The following is a 21,777-nucleotide window of genomic DNA, read 5'->3' as shown; positions in this document are numbered from 1 at the left end:
GTTCTGCGACAGCGATTAGCTAAAGCCTTCGACGACTTTGACTAATGGGTATTTCAGGAAGTTGGTGTTCCTATAATAGCATCTGACCTCTTTATGCCCCAGCTGATCAAAGCTGTCTCTCTCTCGTCGGTCTTTCTGCAGGTGAATACGTTTGCAGTGGGTGAGCTGGTGAAGGTTTTTAATGACATTGACAGTGTGAAGAGATTACAGGTCGGTCATGGAGAGTGGACAGACAGTATGGCTCCAGTAGGTTCCTCACGTCAACACGCACTATATTATACAACACACACGGCCTGGGAAATATGTTGAATATTCACAATATATATGTGGTGACGGCTGCCGATACAACTTTAAGCACTGTTGTGAATTTGTTGGTTTTGTTGAGTTTGATATATTTCCATTGATCAGTTCAGTTTCAATAGCTGTGTTTCCATCCACATTCTCACATAAAAAAGAAAAGGATTTCATTTTGTAGAATACAAAATCTCCAGAATTTGCATAAATTACGATGGAAACACATTAGTGAATATATTCCTTTAGCATGTAATCTAAATGTAGATTGCACTTTCCTTTTACTGGAATTTGTAACGTCGTTGTGGAAGCAGACACAGGATGAGGATCTAAATGCAGCAAGGTTTATTAAAGTAAACGGGCAACACAAAATAACATGAATAAAAGGAAACATCCACGATGAGAAAAAGGTAAACAAAACACGAAGGGCAGACAAAGGGTTAACATGACACGGAAGGCATACACGGGGATAACGGTGGTGAAAACAACGATGGAAACATGGGAAACCGGCATCTACATACAATAAAGACCAACAGGGGAAAGGAGAAACAGACAGGGTTAAATACACAAACACAATGAAGACTAAACCAGACACAGGTGAGAACAATGAGGAGTGCAGGCAGTGAGAGAGGCCAGGAATTGTGGGAATTGTAGTTTACACATGGACAGTGAGACTCAGGGCAGACAACAGGGAAAACGTGACATGGAACAGGATCGGTGACGGGTGAAACAGAAAACACGGCGCAGACAACACGGAAACATGACACAAACGTGATGGGTGAAACAGAGAACATAGGGCAGACAACACAGGAACCTGACATAGCCCCCCTCAAAAGGACCGGATTCCAGAGGGTCCTAAGAAAAGGAACAGAAAAAATAAACAAAGCTTCAAGGAGAGGAGGGCTGGACAAGGGGGAAAACAGACAGACCAAAGGGGCCACAAGGGACACAAAGACAGGCTAAGTCGGCACAAGGGACACGGATACAGACCAAGGAGGCACAGGGAACAATTAGGCAGTCCATGGGGGGAAAAGGGGCAATTAGGCAGTCCATGGGGGCACAAGGGGCAATTAGGCAGTCCACGGGGGCACAAGAGGCAACCAGGCAGTCCACGGGGGCACAAGGGGCAATTAGGCAGTTCCCGGGGGCACAAGGGGCAATTAGGCAGACCAGGGAGGCCGAGAGGGCAAGCAAGCAGTCGCTGGGGATGTGTGAAGGGAACCGGGTCAGGTGGCCTGGGGGGCGTCCACCGGGTAGGGACAGGTTTAGGAGGCCAGGGAGGTATCGACCGGGCAAGGACAAGTTTGGGTGGTCTGGGAGGCGGCCACAATAGGGGGAAAGGTTTGTATGGCCCGGGAGCTGGCCCCAAGGCAAGGGCCGGTTCTGGGGGCCTGGGAGGTGGCCACGGGACAGAGGCCGGTTTAGGTGGCCTGGGAGGCGACCGTGCTATGGGGACAGGTTTGGGTGGCCCGGGGGCTGGCCACAAGGCAAGGGCCGGTTCAGGGGCCTGGGAGGTGGCCACAGGACAGAGGCCGGTTTAGATGGCCCGGGAGCTGGCCACTTGACAAGGGCCGGCTCAGGGGACCTGGGAGGTGCCCACAGGCTGGTTGAGGTGGCCTAGGAAGTGGCCGTAGGGCAAGGACCGGTTCGGGGGGCCTGGGAGGAGGCCATCGGACAGGGACAGGTCCCGGAGGCAGAGCTGAGAGGGGTTCTGGAGGCTCAGGAGGCGGAGCGGAGGGAGGCTCTGAAAGCTCAGGAGGCGGAGCTGAGGGGACCTCTGGAGGCTCCGGGGGCGGAGCCGAGGAAGGCCCAAGGCGGCGGAGCCGAGGAAGGTGGCACCGTAAGAGCCTTGGAAGGCTCGAGAGGCTTGAGGGGCGGAGCCCTGGGAGGCTCGAGAGGCTTGAGCCCTGGGAGGCCCGGGAGGCTTGAGGGGCGGAGCCCTGGAAGACTCGGGAGGAGGAGCCCTGGAAGACTCGAGCGACTTGAGAGGCGGAGCCCTAGGAGGCTTGAGAGACGGAGCCCTGGAAGACTCGGAAGACTTGGGAGGCGGAGCCCTGGGAGGCTCGAGAGACTTGAGAGGTGGAGCCCTAGGAGGCTTAAGACACTTGAGAGACGGAGCCCTGGGAGGCTCGAGAGACTTGAGAGGCGGAGCCCGGGAAGGCTCGAGGGGTGCTGGCTCTTGGACGGTCCTGGCTACTGGCGCTTGCCCTTGGACGGTCATGGCTACTGGCGCTGGCTCGGGGACGGTCGAGGCTACAGGCGCTGGCTCGGAGACGGTCGAGGCTACAGGCGCTGGCTCGGGGACGGTCGAGGCTACAGGTGCTGGCTCGGGGACGGTCGAGGCTGGCAACGCTGGCTTGCTGACCGTGGCAGACGTGGGCTCGCTGACCGTGGCAGATGTGGGCTCAGGATCGCTGACCGTGGCAGGTGTAGGTGCTGGCTCACTGACCGTGGCAGACGTGGGCTCAGGATCGCTGACCGTGGAAGGCGTGGGCGCTGGCTCGCTGACCGTGGAAGGCGTGGGCGCTGGCTCGCTGACCGTGGCAGACGTGAGCTGGAGAGTGGAGGCTTTCCTTCTCCTCCTCCGGGCGGAAGAAGTTGGCTGCACTGGCTCATCGATCCGGGTAGGCAGGGGCTCAGGCTCGACAGCCGGAATCATGAGGGGTGGTTCCTCGGGCGCGAGATTCCTCAGAACGAGTCTCATGTACTCCCTCCACGGGAGCTCTCCGGGTATCGGCGCCACTCTCCATCGGTATGACGGTAACCCGACCCAGTAGATGGACTTCAGGGCGTCGTCGTTGAGCCCGGTGTGGATGGCGACCGTGGAGAAGAGTCGTGAGTACTCACGGACGGGAAGATTTGCCCGGGCCAGTTCGAGAAAAACCACTGCTAGATCCATTTGGGTGGTTGGTCTTTTCTGTAACGTCGTTGTGGAAGCAGACATAGGATGAGGATCTAAATGCAGCAAGGTTTATTAAAGTAAACGGGCAACACAAAATAACATGAATAAAAGGAAACATCCACGATGGGAAAAAGGTAAACAAAACACGAAGGGCAGACAAAGGGTTAACATGACACGGAAGGCATACACGGGGATAACGGTGGTGAAAACAACGATGGAAACATGGGAAACCGGCATCTACATACAACAAAGACCAACAGGGGAAAGGAGAAACAGACAGGGTTAAATACACAAACACAATGAAGACTAAACGAGACACAGGTGAGAACAATGAGGAGTGCAGGCAGTGAGAGAGGCCAGGAATTGTGGGAATTGTAGTTTACACACGGACAGTGAGACTCAAGGCGGACAACAGGGAAAACGTGACATGGAACGGGATCGGTGACGGGTGAAACGGAAAACACGGCGCAGACAACACAGAAACATGACACAAACGTGATGGGTGAAACGGAGAACATAGGGCAGACAACACAGGAACGTGACAGAATTAAACAAGTTCTTAAAATCACTCAAATAAAATAAATCTACATTTAGCAATTTAACAACGTAATAAATGACACAAATGTCAAATTAGAGCAATTTCAGGAACATTTAAATGTTTTTCTAACAGGAATAACTGAAACTTGTGCAATCTGCATTAAATCTCAGTGGGGCAAGAATATAATAGAAATGATTTACAGACTGTAACAGTCACACAGTTTACGCCATTTTCTCACTCATACATGCCGTTAAAGTAAAACCGAAAATATCAAATGAACAAATAACTAAATGAGATGACGCATGGTGTAAAGTTACGTTAGCAGCGGTGCAGAAATGACTTTAAACATGAGGGCGACGAGGAAACATTTAGAAAATCTATTTTAAGTGATGACTACTAACAGAAACACGTGTTGTAATACTATATCATGTTTGGGTGGGGTATAGGGGTGCAACAGTGCAGTTAGGTTCAATACATACCTCGGTTTTTTAATCACGGTTTTCGGTTTGGTTTGTTTTTGATATCTTGGCACATCAGATTGTTTTTTTGTTATTCTATGCTTGGGCGACAAGAACAGTAAGAGGTTAAGGAGAATTTTTTTTCTTTATAAGCAAAAAAAAAAGTGTATTATATCATTACTTCCTCTGTGGAGGGCACAGGATTCTGTACTAGACCCTGTGTGTCAAAGAGAATGATCCTTTAGTATAATTACACCTCCCCCACACAGATGCACACACGTGCACGCACAGCTCAGAACCACTTCGCTGTCCTTTCTTGAATATCGTGGCGCCGTTTTGTGGTCCGTTCTGCATAATGCGGCAGCTCATTTTTGCTTTTCGCGGACCATTCGGCACGTTTCGCGGCCGACCCACCAGCCTGCTCGGTTCTCCCGATGGCCAGATCGCCCCTGATTGGCCCCAAAGTGCGTCGCCCCACTGGGAAAATGCCCGGTATGCCAGATTACCAGTCCAGCTCTGGAAGTCGGGATTTACCTCAGCGCTGAAAAAAGTGCAAGACTGTAGTCTGTAATGCGGTTGGAGCGCTTTTCAAAAAACCTCCAATCACCCAAAACGGCAGTAAATCTTTGGCAATGAACACCCCCACTGCCTTTGTTATTTTTTGTGTCTCTCGGAACCATTTGGCTATGTATGCTGGAATCAGCGAGTGATATCGCTGGGTGATGGCGCCGCAGATGTGCAGTCATGGTGGAAGTGATTCCATTTGAGTAGGCAACATGTGTAAAACAAAGCTTGCACACAGTCATTTTTTTGTTTAACATTTTTTTCTTCCTCGGCATTACTCAACGGCAAAACCGAAATGTCATCACACCACATATTTGAAAGACGGTGGTGCTTGCTCGCCGTGTTAAAGTGTGATATCTGACATCAGCATTGCAAAGATGGTTAAGCGCCCCCTAACTTTAGTGCATAGTAATTGGATATTTACTTGCGGGGAGAAGTTTCCTCATCTAAGCGCAAGACTGGCACAAACAAACGGAGCCAATTTGGAGAGTAATTATTTAAACGCAAAACTGATTCACAAGCGCGTATTGAACCGTGGATGTCGTACCAAACGGTTCAATATTATATTGAGAATTGTGGCATCCCTAGCGGGGACAAAAAGTGAACCGGACTTACGGTGCTGCCGTCTTGACAAGCGCTCCGGGATGCTTTCACTTCAAGTGTTCGTTCATGGCGGTTGTACGGCTGTGATAAGCCGTTTTGAATTTGCATATCTTACACAGCACCACATGGTTGAGTCTCTGGTTAAAATACTCTCAGGCTTTAGATGACCGTGTGTCAGTTATTTTAGCTGCAGCTTGTTCTTCAGGGAATCCATGCTTAAACCGGGCGCTGCCATTTTAATTATTCCGTTGTGACGCAGCGACACATGTTATGCAAATCAACGTATTTCTGTAATCCATGACGTCGGTGAATCGTCCCAGCCCTAAAGCTGTAGCTTGTAAGCTTGTAGGCTTACCTTGGTAGTAGAGCTCTGTGCATGTGTTTGTTTTGACATCATGGTCATGATCAAACCTGACCGTGATGTTACATAGAATAAACATTTACATACCAATCATTTATTTCAAACATAAAAATGGAATGACTCATAAATGGATTAAAGCATAATAATATCAAGAAAATGAACATCAAGTAACAGAAATGAACTGCAAAAATTCTGATATAAATCACAAGAATCGGAGTAAACATTTAGCAATTTCAAACTTTCTATTGTAATTTGTATTTTTTTTTTAACTTGTGCGTGTGTGTGCGTGTGTGTGTGCGCGTGTGTGCATGTGTGTGATTGCTGTCATCAGCTGGAAAATAACAGATGACTTGTAAAGCCAACAATGACCAAAAGATGTTGTAGAGCGCCTGTTATTGATGTCCTGGTTCTGTGTGTGTGTGTGTGTGTGTGTGTGTGTGTGTGTGTGTGTGTGTGTGTGTGTGTGTGTGTGTGTGTGTGTGTGTGTGTGTGTGTTGTCAGTGTGTTATCATCTCACCCCTTAATTTCTGAGTGTGTATGTGTTTAACATTGTTAAATAAGGCAAATAAGGAATTAGAGAAGATTAAATTATGGTTTGATACTAATAAATTATCATTAAATTTAAAGAAAACAAAATGAATGATGTTTGGTAATGGTCGAAATAATTTGCAAATTGAAATAAAGTTGGATGGAGTGAACATTGAAAAGGTTGTTGAAATAAAATTTTTAGGAGTCATAATTAACAATAAAGGGAACTGGAAACCTCACATTAGTCATGTTAGGAGTAAGGTTTCTAGGAGTATAGCAATAATTGGGAGAGCAAGGCAAATTCTAAATCAGAAGTCGTTACGGACGCTCTATTGCTCATTAGTTTTGCCATATCTTATTTATTGTGTAGAAATGTGGGGAAATAATTACATCACAACAGTTCAGCCAATTGTCATTTTACAGAAGAGAGCTTTAAGGATCATTCATGGGGCAGGTTATAGGGATCATACCAATACATATTTTAAGGATTCCAAATTACTAAAATGTAATGATTTGGTGGATTTACAGACTGTGCAAATTCTATATAGGGCAAAGGGTAATGATTTACCTCAAAATGTACAAAAGTTATTTATTCGGAGAGAAGGAGGACATGGGTTGAGAGGAAAACTAAATTTCATACTTCCATTGGTACATAGTAGGAAGAAAAGTTTTTGTGTTTCCATACAAGGGGTGAAACTGTGGAACAATTTAAATGAGAAGCTTAAGGTATGTCCAAATATAAAACAATTTAGGAAACGATTTAAAGAACAGATATTTGAACGTTATAAAAATGAAGAAAAATGAGTTGGTTAAGTTAGAAATTTTTGTTGCAAGAATAGTGTATAAATGTATGATAAAATATGAGCTTGTGTTTTGAAAAAAATAAATAAATAAATAATAAATAAAAAAAAATACATAAATATAAAATAAGTGGATAATACCAAAGAAAGTAAATTCATGTATTAAGAGTTGAAAGAGGGGGTGGTCAATAAGTGTTAAACTTTATCCCACTCCTTTTCAAGCAGTGAAGTTTTTTTTGTTTGATCAACAGTGTAATTCTTGATTATTGTTGTATGTGGTACACTTTTGTTATTGTATGCTTGAAATAAATAAATAAAAAAATAAAATGAAAACATTGTGACTGATTTTTTTTTTTTTTTTTGACAAATGTAAAAAAAAACTAAAGCTCTGTTTTATAGTCGCACACAGTTCATTTTTGTGTAAGTGTGTTTGTGTGTGTGTGTGTGTTTGTTTGTGTGTGTGTGTGTGTAAGTGTGTTTGAGTGTGTGTGTGTGTGTGTGTGTGTGTGTGTGTGTGTGTGTGTATGTGTGAGCGTGTATTTATCACTTTGTGGGGACCAAATGTCCCCATAAGGATAGTAAAACCCGAAATGTTTGACCTTGTGGGGACATTTTGTCGGTCCCCATGAGGAAAACAGCTTATAAATCATACTAAATTATGTTTATTGAAAATGTAAAAATGCAGAAAGTTTTCTGTGAGGGTTAGGTTTAGGGGTAGGGTTAGGTTTAGGGGATAGAATATAAAGTTTGTACAGTATAAAAACCATTATGTCTATGGAAAGTCCCCATAAAACATGGAAACACAACATGTGTGTGTGTGTGTGTGTGTGTGTGTGTGTGTTTGAGTGTGTGTGTGTGTGTGTGTAAGTGTGTTTGAGTGTGTGTGTGTGAGTGTGTGTGTGTGTGTGTGTGTGTGTGTGTTTGTGTGTGTGTGTGTAAGTGTGTTTGAGTGTGTGTGTGTGTGTGTGTATGTTTTGCACTGAGGATGTTTTAGAGTCTCACCCTGGCATTGGACTGATTTATTGATTGTATGTGACGGATAAAAAAAAGCGTTGTTTTTTGATCTTTCAAATTAATTTTCAGTGGTCGGTCAGTTTTGACCATTATTAGCAAAGGTTTCGCTTTTTTTTTTTATGACCACATCAAGCCCAATTGTTCAGATTCAAAATTCACCAAGTCTTGTACTGCTCAGAACCATTTTATTAAATTAGATACATTTATTTCAGACAGAAAAAACTAAAACTTAATGTGTGTGTGTGTGTGTGTGTGCGTGCGTGTGCGTGCGTGCGTGCGCGCGTGTCAGGCTTTGGGACAGGTTGGGAAAGTGTTGAAGGTGTATGCAGACGGTGACCTGCGTGTGGCGTTTGGAGGTCAGACGTGGACATTTAACCCCGCGTGTCTGTCTGCTCAGCCCGGTGAGGTCGATGCCAATCTGATGACCGCTGAGAACTCCAGCGAATCAGGAAGTAAGAACTCACAGAAAGTATCTGAACACACCACTCCTCTCTCGCCCCCATGTCATATCATTTCATACTTCTCTTGTGTTCCTTTGTCTTGTTCTGTGTAATAACCACATCTTCTGTTTTCTTCCACTCTTTCCTGCATGATAATGGGATTGTTTTTCACTGTATATATATTTCTATTTTTCACATGCTGTGCCATCACTGGATTGCTTGTGATAGATGTGTGTCTTGCTGCATGGTGACATTTTGACTCATTCTGAGTGTTTTGAGCTGTGGGACAGCAACGGTTGACCTATGTTACGTTGAACGCAGAATATAAGGGATAGTTGACCCAAAAATACAAATTCTGTCATCATTTACTCACCCTCATACTAAACCATGACTTTCTGTCCTTTGTGGAACACCAAAAAACAACATTTTAAGAATGTACTGGCCGCTCTTCCATTATATAATGAAAGTGAATGGGGACTGGGACTGCCAACCTCCAAAAAGACAAAACTGCACCATAAAAGTAGTCCACGCATCTCTTTTGCTGTTTTCCAAGTCTTTGAAAAAGAATAAAAAATGTGCTTTTCATGTACCTTGGAAGAAAGAAGTGCGTATAGGTTTGGAAAAACTTTTGGGTAAAATCCTTTAAATGATCTTTCCATTTCTTTCCCTTCCTCAATGTTGTAATTTTGTAACAGGTACGGTTATTTCAGTCCTGGAGAAGTTACTGTCTCAGTCCACAGATCAGGATCATCCAGGGCGTCTGGTCATCGAGGCGGCACATGGGAGTGCCCTTAAAGTGCGTGAGCTGGTGCAGAAATACCCAGACAAGGTCAGTGTGAGTGGTATGCCCACCTCTGAAGAAAGTGGACTTTGTTTTTGTTGTGTTGGAGATGTTTGTTCATTAGTTATCTGATGGTGGGGAATCTCTGGTCGTTTGAAGTTATTTCTGGTTCAGAAGGTTTTAGCCTTTTCATTTATATCACACGGCCCACCAGAGGCCCGCTATAGCGACAGTGACCGTTCCATCAACTAGCCCGAAACTCAATCACACTGACCCGTCCTTAATGTTGAGCTCTGTGAATAGTCTATGTGACGTCTTGATCTTCAGATCGGGTGTTAGTTGAACAGAAGTCCAATTTATCAGCATTACGAATACAAATAAAATGTCCAGAATTGAATGTGAGTAAATCCGCCACTGATTGCGTCTGCATTGGCACTCACCAACCAAATGAAACCTCCTGCTGGACAGAAAGTGTTGTGGACGTGTTTTCACAGTTAAATATGGTGAATATATATGTGAGTGAAGTGTGTGTGTCTATGTTTAGGTCGATATAAAGAACCAGGGGAAGACGGCTCTGCAGGTAGCGGCTCATCAGGGTCACGTGGAGGTGGTGAAGGTTCTCCTGCAGGCCAACAGCAGCATTGAAGCTAAAGATGAGGACGGGGACGCCGCTCTACACTACACCGCTTTCGGGTGAGCACGCTTATTCCTTAATGAGAACACACCCTGAGCACACTGATTTGGGAAGACACCAGAGCAAAATCAAAACGTCACACGGTTGTTTTGTAGTTTCTGAAAATAAAAATGAAAAAGTATTGCTTTATATTCAGTTTGTGAAAATAAAAAAAAATCATTACAATTGATAAAGATATAATACAAAAGAAAATATATATAAAAAGTTATGTTTTTGTATGCTGTTATGATATGATTTTTGGTGAATTGCCTTAAAACCAATCAAGCTCAATTTGACCCCTACCCTAAAGAGTGTACCCATTTGTTTATTGGAAGGCTAAGAGAATTGTTGTTTTTAGGGAATGATAGGGCTTGATGTTAAAGGCACATCATGACACTGAGAGAAAAAGCAACGCACGACTTAACCTATAAAATGTCCCTAAAATCAGGTTACCCGCTAGAGAATGCTCTGACAGGAGTGTTTGACAGATATGAATGTGTAAGATGTGTTTTGTGGGTCAGTTTGAAATCAAACTGGGAAACGGCAAATAGGATTTCTGAAAGCACAACTGAAAATCCTTTTGCTCCGTGGAGGTCTACATTAGCGTGTGCTGCAGCAAATGTTAACATCATCTACATTTTTGGTTGCACAAATTGCTATTTTCGACTGTATCCTTGACACAACATCCCCACTGAAACAGATTTTTGTAGATGCTAGGGGTGGGTAAACACTCTTGAGAGAAACTATATTATATCGTCTCCCAGATGAATTTTCTTTAAATATTTAATAGAAAAGTTTCACATTTAGCATAGAATGCTAATACAATGATAGATAGATATATGAGCTATATTTTGTGCCTAAGTTTTGTAACGTTGTGCACACAGACAGCTTGTTGAATGAGCACACTACCAGAGTTCTTTCAAGAACATGAGCAAAGATGCACAACCTTAGGTGCTTTCAGTATCTGTTCAGTTTCAGTCAAAAGTCTATTTGTGACTATTTGTCCTGCCTGCTGATTTTCTGTTGCGTATGTGAAACATCAACAACAAACATTGCAAAAGTGTGATGAACCGCACTGTGACGGTGAGTTAGTGGTGTGAGCTCACAGCAGTGGATCATCCTCGACCTGCAGAGCAGAACATTTAGAAACAGTGGGAAAAATTCTGTTACAAACACCTATGAAAACAACGCATATCTTTTGGTGATTACACAAGTTTAAAACCATATTGAACAAACCCCAATATTCTAAACAGCATTAACAGAAAACAGGAGAAATATTGTGCCATGCACAAATACGTAGAAGGGTTTTCAATCCTCAAATAACCACCTTTACAAAAATGTACCATGGGATTACTGTAGTTAATCCACTGTAGGTTGCTGCCGGCACACTGCACGAGTGTGTTTTTGTAGCTTGCTAGCCTGCTTAGCATTGCTTATTCTTATACGTTCATCATTTTATCATATGTCATTTTACTGCATGCTTTGTTTTTTCAGCCTTTCTACTGTTTCATCTGCGTTTTTTCGCTGTCTACATCTCGTGTCTTGACTGCATGCATTCATTTTCTCCACTGTGTTTTACACTGATTATTGCATCAATCTCAAACATCTGCTGATCAGGAACCACATCGATCTCAAAACCTCGCCACTCAAGAACAACCATAACAAAAACAACAGCAACAAACAATTGCGGTAAGTCATGGCATCGACTCATGTTATAGCTTCCTTCATTACACTCCACATGTTTACTGTAGCTTCTTCTTTCAGCAGTGGGGGTTTACATGTGATAAATGTAAGGAATTAGTCAGGCTGACAGAGAAGATAAATGAGTTCAAGACACACATCCAAACACTAGTGGAGATCAATGAGAAAAAGAAGCAGGTAGATACTGTTTCGGATGCGGGTAGTACAGCAACAACACACACACATTGGTTCCGAATGAAGAGCCCCCGCAGCAGGGCGCTTGGGTGATGTCACGGTGGCATACTCGCTCAGGAAAGTGACACCACTCTCCCATTCCTGTTTGGGTTTCCGATCGATTCTCTCCACTCAGTGATGCGCCCACTGAGAATCATGTTTAAAGAGCCCTAATAATTGGTGGAAATAGAGACTCTAGCCACTACTGTTTTTTTTTCTCCCCAATTTGGAATGCCCGATTCCCAATGCGTTCTAAGTCCTCGTGGTGGTGTAGTGACTCAATCTGGGTGGTGGAGGCAGTTGCCTCCGCATCTGAGACCGTCAGTCCGCGCATCTTCTCACGTGGCTTGTTGAGCGCTTTACCCTTGGAGACGTTGTATGTGTGGAAGCCCACGATATTCTCCACAGGCATCCACACACAACTCTCCACACAACCCACTGAAAGTGAGAACCACACTTTAGGGCTCACAGTTTTGGAGCGGGTGTGTTTATTAGCAATAATTAATAATTATCATAGACAACCATCAATTATTAAAATAAATAGAACATTGATTAGAATCAATGTTACATGGGCACCAATTTATGTAGGCTCACAGTTTGGTTAGATCAGTTTTACTATCAGATATAAATTAATAATTAATGTTTATTAATTAATAATTAAATTAAATAATATAATTTAATTCGTTAAATTCTATCCTTGGAAAATTGTTGCCATACGAACCCAACAGTAATCTGGTTACAGTTGGCTTCTAACAACAACAATTTAACAATACTGAAGTAATACAGGAGTTCTTGACGTGGCAGAGGCTGGCTTCAACACAATATTCAAACAAACAAACCAGGAATTCTTATTATAATATAACAAGTTTTATTATAATCAAACAGTAATGAACACTGCCAATACTAAATGAATATAACACAAAGACATTAAGTGGAAATCCTAACTAAATGGTGGAGCTATATGCTAGTGTATGTGTGTCTCGAGTCGGTAAACAAGACACAAAATGGCGGACTAAATTCCTCGTGAGGAACTAGTAAAAATGGAGGGTTAGGCCGGAAAGGGCGGAGCCAACAATTATGTGAAGGTGTAGGGAAAGCAAGATGGCTGGATCAGATCCAGCACAACAGAGCTAATACCACGTGCGGGTGGTAATGAGCAGACACACAAAGGAACTGAACGAAACAGGCGGGAGAATTTGAAAAACACCAGCCTGATTCATACATAAACCGCGGTGCTGCCCGCTCCGTGAATTTCAGTGTGTGTGTGAGAGAGAGAGAGAGCGAACAAACGGGTTCATGCAATTACAGTCTCTGCAGTGTTCGGTTTAAAATAAGGGTTTTAAAAGCTTTTCTGTTGTTTTTAATTAAACATATTTTGCTTGCTTTTTTAAATCACGAGGAGACACGCTGGTAACAGCGCGTTTGAATCGTTGATTCAGATCACTCAATAAGTAAACATTTCCCCAAAAATGACGATCTCATAAATCCAAACAGCAATCAGTGATCGTAGTTAAATGTAAAGTTGTAAACAAAACATTAAACATTCAGCGATCGTGGTTAACATACAAATGTAAACAAAACATCAAACATTCAGCAATCAAAATATATGATTTAGGTTTATAAGAAAAGTCACTGTTTCTAAACTAAATCTGCCCAGATATCAAGCCTTACTTGTGAAATCCTGTGTGATTTCAGCATGTCACGGTATTTAATCCTATGTCTCTTCCTTGTCTCGTGCCTTGTTCTTAGTGTGTGTTGTGTGGGTGCGTGAATGTGTGGGCGTGTTGTTTGTACCATGATTAGCGCTCTGCACAATCACTCCTCTCACCAGCTGTTACTCATTCCCATTCCCTTTAAATTCTCACCACTCTCTCATCTCCTTGTCAGATCGTTGTTTGTGATGTCCGGTGTTGTTCGCTCTTCAGAGTTCCAGTCCAGTTCTCTCGTTGTCCCTGTTTCAGTGTCCTGTTTGCTGTTACCCGAGTCGCCGTGTCTGTTCAACACTTCTCTTCACTCTTCTCACCACGATCATCTGACCATTGGAGACTCTAAGCCACTAGACCATCACCCGGACTTTTCCCCTATCTTCTCAATTTGACTGTCAATAAACTAATTGTCAACTTGCAACTTGCTTCCTAGCTTCATTACGTCACAGAACGATCTGACCACAAGATGGAAGCAGCGAGTAACAATTCAGACAGCCTAGAAGAATTCGTGATGAACAGCAGACTTCAGTATGGAGAACCAGGAGAAGAATCTCAATGACACGGCTCAGGCTGTCCAGGCTCTAGTGGCGCAGGTGTCCGGACTCACCCAGCAAATTCAACTTCTGCGAGCTCCCACTGCGCCACCCGCACCGCTGATTCCTCAACCACCACCAGCGCCCCTCCCAGTCGGAGCCCCGCCTACCGGTTCCAGAGCTATATTCAGGTGAACCTAATTTTTGCCGAGCTTTTCTAACACGATGCTCAATGCATTTTTCTTTACAACCCAGAACATTCTGTGATGAAAGAACCAAGGTCGCTTTTGTCCTGACGCTACTTTCTGGGAGAGCTGCCCTTTGGGGAACGGCGTGTGGGAGAATCAAGATGAATGCTGCACCTCTTTTCAAGCACTCTCCGCGGAGATGAAGCGAGTTTTCGACCGTGCTGTCTCCGGTAGAGAGGCAGCCAGAGTGCTGGCTCGACTTGCGCCAGGGGAGAGATCTGTATCAGACTTTTCTATCGAGTTCGGACGCTAGCGCGGAGAGCCAATGGAACGAGGAGGCGCAGTGGGACATGTTCCTGCATGGGCTGGCTGATCGCGTCCAAAAGGAGATATACGCCATGGATCTCCCCACCAAGCTAAACGATTTGATCGCCTTGGCGCTTAGAGTGGACGCTAAGGTTATCCAGAATGGAACAGCGAGTACAGACCAACCGCCCCTTGAGAGGATTAGGCGGTCAATGTTCTGGAGGCGGGGACGCGTTCAGCCCGGCTCTGTGATCCCGAGCCCATGCAGGTGGGTCGAGCCCGGCTTTCCGGGAGGAGAAGGAAAGGCGGAGATCCCAGGGACTGTGTTTGTACTGTGGTGGTGCTGGACATTTTGCCTACAACTGTCCTTTAAAAGGATCCGCCCGATAGCAAGTATGAGGCTACTATCGGGTGGGATCTCCGCCGAGAAGACCTCATCCACATCTACCCTCCTTCCGGTAAGTCTTCAATGGTCTAATCACCGTCCACGACTGTCGAGCACTTCTGGATTCTGGGGCCGAAGGAAATTTCATGGACTACACTTTTGCACTCAACCACCAAGTCCCCCTCAAGTCTCTCACTCACCGGATCGCTGTTCACGCCCTCAATGGCCAGAAACTTCCCACCATTTCCCTAGCCACTGAAGACATCACTCTCGTCACGTCAGGCAATCACACCGAGACCATCTCCTTCTACATACTGGACACTCCTCTTGCCCCCATCGTCCTTGGTCATCCCTGGCTCACCCATCACAACCCTAAAGTGGACTGGCAGTCTAAGTCTGTGTCAGCGTGGAGCACTCAATGTCATAAGTCTTGTCTTGTTTCTGCCTGTTCGTCTGTTTTTGTCCCTGTTTTTCAGGAAGAGGCGGTGGATTTATCTAACGTGCCCGTGAGTACCTGGACCTGAAGGAGGTGTTCAGTAAGTCTCGGCGGCTTCTCTCCCTCCACATCGTCCCTATGACTGTGCCATAGAGTTATTGCCAGGTACATCTCCGCCTAAGGGCAAGTTATATTCACTCTCGATTCCAGAGAGGGAGGCTATGGAGAAATATATTTCTGATTCTCTAGCTAATGGATTCATCCGCCCTTCCTCTTCTCCAGCGGGTGGGATTCTTTTTGTGGGGAAGAAGGATGGATCTCTGCGACCTTGCATTGATTACGGGGGCTGAACAACATCACGGTAAAGAATACTTATCCTCTACCGTTGATGTCTTCAGCTTTTGAGAGGTTGCAGGGAGCATCTATCTTCCACGAAATTGGATTTACGTAATGCTTATCATTTGGTCCGCATCAGGGAGGGGATGAATGGAAAACCGCTTTTAACACCCCAGGGGCACTTTGAATACTTGGTCATGCCGTTCGACTTGTCCAACTCCCCAGCGGTCTTCCAGGCACTCGTCAATGACGTGCTGCGAGACATGGTTGATCAGTTCATATATGTTTACCTGGATGACATATTGATTTTCTTCTTCTCTCCAGGAACATGTGCAGCACGTCCGGCTAGTGCTTCAGAGACTGCTAGAGAATGGGCTTTTTGTCAAGGCGGAGAAATGCGCTTTTCATGCACAGTCTGTTCCTTTCTTAGGGTACATCGTGTCGGTTGAGGGAATGCGCATGGATCCTGAGAAGATCAAGGCTGTGGTAGATTGGCCAAGTCCAGAGTCTCGTAAGGCCCTACTGAGATTCCTGGGGTTCGCCAATTTCTACCGGCGTTTCATTCGCAATTTCAGTCAACTAGCCACACCTCTGACCGCCCTGACCTCCCCCAGAACAACGTTCAGGTGGTCAGAGCGCAGCTGAGGCTGCGTTTGCCAAACTGAAAGGTTGCTTTGTTTCAGCCCCCATCCTGATAACCCCTGATCCATCACGTCAGTTCGTGGTGGAGGTCGATGCATCAGAGGTGGGGGTAGGCGCAGTGCTATCCCAGCGTTCTCCTTCAGACGACAAGATACACCCTTGCGCGTTTTTTCTCATCGCTTGTCCTCGGCCGAACGTAATTATGACATTGGTAACAGAGAGTTGTTGGCAGTCAAGTTAGCTTTGGAGGAATGGCGCCACTGGTTGGAGGGTTCGGGGTACCTTTTATCGTCTGGACCGATCACAAGAATTTGGAATATATTCGCACAGCTAAAAGATTAAACTCCAGGCAGGCTCGGTGGGCTCTTTTTTCGGTCGTTTTGATTTTACTCTCTCGTACCGCCCGGGTTCCAAGAACATCAAACCCGATTCTTTATCACGTATTTTTGATCACTCCGAACGCCCGTCTACTCCCGAGTGCATTTTACCAGAGACTCTATTCATCTCTACACTCACATGGGAGATCGAATCGAAGGTCAAGACGGCCTTAGAAGGGGTAACGCCCGGCTCGGTGCCCACCGAACCGTTTGTTTGTGCCGGAGGGGTTACGGTCCAGCGTTATTCAGTGGGGACATTGTTCTAATGTGGCTTGTCATCCAGGAGTTAATCGAACTAAGTTTTTAGTCAAGCAACGATTCTGGTGGCCTTTGATGGTTCGTGACGTTCACAGTTTTGTTTTGGCTTGCTCAGTCTGCGCCACTGGTAAGAGTTCCAATCGACCCCCAGACGGGTTACTTCAACCGCTGCCGGTGCCATCGAGACCTTGGTCCCATATCGCTCTAGATTTTATCACCGCCCTCCCACCCTCACAGGGACACACGGTAGTTTTAACCGTGGTGGACCGGTTCTCAAGGCTGGCCCACTTCATTCCCTTGCCCAAATTACCCTCTGCCAAGGAGACAGCGGTGATTGTCATTGACCACGTCTTTCGGCTACATGGCCTCCCGACAGATGTGGTCTCTGACAGAGGACCCCAATTTGTGTCCAAATTTTGGCGAGAATTTTGTAAATTACTGGGAGCGACTGTTAGTCTGTCCTCAGGGTTTCATCCCCAGAGCAATGGTCAATCTGAGCGAGCCAACCAGGATCTGGAGAGAACGTTACGATGTTTGGTATCCAAGAATCCTTCCTCATGGAGTCAGCAACTGTCTTTTGTTGAGTACGCCCACAACACGTTACCAGTATCATCCACGGGCCTATCTCCGTTTGAGTGTAGTGTAGGTTACCAGCCACCTATTTTTCCTAGTCTGGAATCCGAAGTCGCGGTCCCTCCGCTCACGCCTTCGTCCAGAGGTGTCACCGCACTTGGACTAGGGCCCGGAGACTCTACTCCAAGTGGGGTCACGCACCAAGGCCAAAGCTGATCGCCACCGGTCTAGGCCTCCCGTATATCGTCGTTGGTCAAAAAGTGTGGCTTTCTACTAAGAACATTCCTCTACGTTCCGTATCTAATAAACTTGCACCTAAATTTATTGGCCCGTTCGCTGTCACCAAGATCGTTAGTCCGGTGGCAGTCCGCCTCAACCTTCCTCCAGCGTACAGGAGAATTCACCCCGTATTTCATGTATCCAAAATAAAACCCGTCTTTTATTCCCGCATTAACCCGCCGGTTCGGTTCCCCCGCCGCGACTCGTAGACGGGGAACCTACTTATTCGGTCAACCGTATTCTGGACTCAAGACGGAGGGGACGCGGATTTCAGTACCTGGTGGACTGGGAAGGTTACGGTCCGGAGGAGAGAGGTTGGGTACCGGCCAGAGACATTCTGGATCACTCCCTTATCGATGACTACAATCGGCAGGTAAGGGGAGCCTGGGAACGTCAGGAGGCGTTCCTAGGGGAGGGGTACTGTCACGGTATTTAATCCTATGTCTCTTCCTTGTCTCAGTGCCTTGTTCTTAGTGTGTGTTGTGTGGGTGCGTGAATGTGTGGGCGTGTTGTTTGTACCATGATTAGCGCTCTGCCGTAATCACTCCTCTCACCAGCTGTTACTCATTCCCATTCCCTTTAAATTCTCACCACTCTCTCATCTCCTTGTCAGATCGTTGTTTGTGATGTCCGGTGTTGTTCGCTCTTCAGAGTTCCAGTCCAGTTCTCTCGTTGTCCCTGTTTCGTGTCCTGTTTGCTGTTACCCGGAGTCGCCGTGTCTGTTCAACACTTCTCTTCACTCTTCTCACCACGATCATCTGACCATTGGAGACTCTGCGCCACTAGACCATCACCCCGGACTTTTCCCCTATCTTCTCAATTTGACTGTCAATAAACTAATTGTCAACTTGCAACTTGCTTCCTAGCTTCATTACGTCACACAGCAGGGTTGTCTGTTGGATTCCTGTTGCATTGAGCGGTCAGGAGAACAGTCTGGATTCGGTCTTTGGTCTCACGCTCGTCAGCGAAAAGACATGTCTCTGCGTTGGTTCTCGGGTCCGGTGATCGCGAAAAACGCGAGAGGTAGTCAACGTTGTGGGAAAACGATTGAGAAGGGAAGCTGGTCGCCTTTTCCGTTTTCTATATAAATTCACTGTTGTCTCACAGTGAAGATGAAATGAACCGGTTGTACACTACACGACTGGAACAAAGCTAAGTTAATCTTACTCTACCGTGGCCAAATGGTGAGGTTTAGAAAAACGTGGTCTTAGTCTGATGACTTGGTGTAGATATGTCTCTTTAGAGCACAGCGAAGCTATAGGTGTAACAGTCAGGCTGGATGCAGAGAGAGCGATTTCAAATGTGAGTGCTAGTTTTGTTAAGAAGATGACGTCATCGGACATAGGCCGCTTTTGACCAATGACGTCTGAGATTGAGTCCATGGGCGGGACTTCCGTCCGGCTGCGACGCATTCTGGGAAACCGAGTTCAATGTCTCACCTTTGATCATAGAACAAAGGGCCATGCTGTCTCTGCTGCCATTTTCAGTGGGGCAAGGCCCTACAACACATTCTCTTTATAGCGACCACGAGGAGGTGACCCCATGTGGCAGGGAAACCTCCCTACCTTCCCTAGCAACTGGGCCAATTTGGTTGCTTAGGAGACCTGGCTAGAGTCACTTTGCATGCCCTGGATTCAAACTCGTGACTCCAGGGATTGTAGTCGGCGTCAATACTTGCTGAGCTACCCAATCCCCTCTAGCCACTATTGTTAAATGCATTTCGGATGACAGAGCATATGACATCTGATCAAATTTACAAGTGCCGGCTAATGCTAAATGTAGATTTTCTACAATTGTTATTCATGTCGGCACTAACAATGTCCGGATTCGTCAATTGGAGATCACTAAAGATAATGTTAAAGAGGTGTGTGAACTTGCAAAAACGATGCCAGGCACTGTAATATGCTCTGGCCCCCTCCCTGCTCATCGTGATGACGAGGTTTAGAGTAGATTAGTGTCACTGAATGGCTGGATGACTGAGTGGTGTCTGAAGAATAAAATAGGATTTATTGACAATTGGAAGAGTTTTTGGGGTAGACCTGACCTGCTAAAGAGAGATGGACTCCATCCCTCCAGGGAAGGTGCTGCTCTCCTCTCTAGTAATTTGGCTCATAGTGTTAATGATAGTATTTGACTAATTGGGGCCCAGGTCAGGAAGCAGACATACTGGTTAATCCGAACATCTGCTAGCTGCCTTGAGATGTCACACAGGTCACATAAACTACAACACATAAAGACAGTATCTCCTAGATATCTCATAGAGACTGTGTCTGTTCCCTGAACTACCAAACACAAAACTCTCACTAAATCATTTAGAAAAACAATTATCAAGGTCAAACTTGAAAAAAATTAAAGATAAACATCATATAAAGATAAAGCTACTAAACATTAGATCTCTTTCTACCAAAGCACTAATTGTAAATTAATTTATTACAGATCATAGTTTTGATGCTCTCTGTTTGACTGAAAACTGGTTTAAACCGGATGAATATATTAGTTTAAATGAATCTACTCCCTCAGGTTATTGTTATAAACATGAGCCTCGTCTGGTCAGAATAAGGCTGGGTGTTCTATACGCAAAAGATGATAGAGATTGTTTTATTTATATCTGATGGTGTCACATTATTACTTCAAAAGACTTAAACTTCCAGCCTTATTCTGATTTCCTTGGTGAATTTGCAGTTACATCTACTACATCTTGTAGTTAATGTAGATAGAGCTTTAATTGTTGGTGACTTCAACATTCACATCGATAATGAAAATGATACATTGGGATTAGCATTTATCGATATTCTCAACTCTCTTGGAGTCAGACAAAATGTAACAGGACCAACTCATCACCATAATCATACGCTAGATTTAATTCTGTCATATGGAGTTGATGTTGATACTATAGAAATTCTGCAGCAGAGCGATGACATCTCAGATCATTACCTTGTCTCTTGTATGCTGCAATCAGCTAATGTTACTCAATCTACACCACGCTATTGTTCAGGTAGAACTATTCATTAGACCACTAAAGACAGCCTCACTAATAATCTTCCAGAAATGTCTCATATACTCAGAAAGACAAAAAGTCGAGAAGAACTTGATGAAATAACAGAAAATATAAATTCAGTCTTCTCTAGCACTCCAGATAGCTTATTTTAGAAATAAGCCCTGCACCGTGGTACAATGATCACACTCATGCTCTCAAGAGAGCAGCTCGGAAAATGGAGCTGAAGTGGAAAAATACAAAATTAGAAGTATTTCGCGGTGCATGGAAGGATAGTGTCTGTAGCTACAAACACGCACTCAAAGCTGCCAGGTCAGCATATTTTAGTAAACTCATAGAAAATAACCACAACAATCCTAGATGGTTATTCAGTACTGTGGCTAAATTGGTTAGGAATAAAGTCTCAACAGAACCAGATATTCTTTTATATTTTTTCAAAACCCAACGAAAATTCACAATTCTCCAAATTAGCAGAGTGTATCAATGAAATAACTGTTTGGATGGACAGAATTTTCCTTCTTCTCAATTCTGACAAACATAGGTACTAATTATTGGACCAGAAACCTAAAAATATGTTTCTCGATGGATGTACTGTTACATCATCTTCAACAGTGAAGAACTTTGGTGTTATGTTTGATCCTTTGAAAATCAAATTACAAATGTTTGTAGCACAGCATTCTTCCACCTAAGAAATATTGCTAAATTAAGGCATGCTCTCTGTTGCTGATGCCGAAAAACTAATTCATGCATTCATGACCTCAAGACTAGATTATTGTAATGCATTACTGGGAGGATGTCCAGCAAGATCAATAAATAAACTTCAATTGGTTCAAAATACAGCAGCCAGAGTGCTGACGAGAACCAAGAAATATGATCATATTAGCCCCATTTTATCA

General features: G+C 44.8%; 1 protein-coding gene across 8 annotated transcripts in view; it reads left to right on the top strand.

The window, feature by feature from the left end:
- The window catches only part of LOC127620635 (E3 ubiquitin-protein ligase MIB2-like), a 120,961-nt gene that overhangs the window by 80,854 nt on the left and 18,330 nt on the right, over window positions 1–21,777 (top strand). For 7 of the 8 annotated variants that reach the window (XM_052093828.1, XM_052093827.1, XM_052093832.1 and 4 more), the window contains 4 exons: window positions 142–246; window positions 8,349–8,511; window positions 9,195–9,328; window positions 9,825–9,973. In XM_052093828.1, coding sequence (XP_051949788.1) covers window positions 142–246; window positions 8,349–8,511; window positions 9,195–9,328; window positions 9,825–9,973 — 551 coding nt within the window. The remainder of the gene's footprint in view (window positions 1–141; window positions 247–8,348; window positions 8,512–9,194; window positions 9,329–9,824; window positions 9,974–21,777) is intronic. The other variant, XM_052093829.1, reaches the window with a different exon arrangement.

The sequence above is a fragment of the Xyrauchen texanus genome, chromosome 27 (genome assembly GCF_025860055.1).
Source record: "Xyrauchen texanus isolate HMW12.3.18 chromosome 27, RBS_HiC_50CHRs, whole genome shotgun sequence".
Classification (NCBI taxonomy): domain Eukaryota; kingdom Metazoa; phylum Chordata; class Actinopteri; order Cypriniformes; family Catostomidae; genus Xyrauchen; species Xyrauchen texanus.
This window is presented reverse-complemented; position numbering and strand designations above follow the sequence as displayed.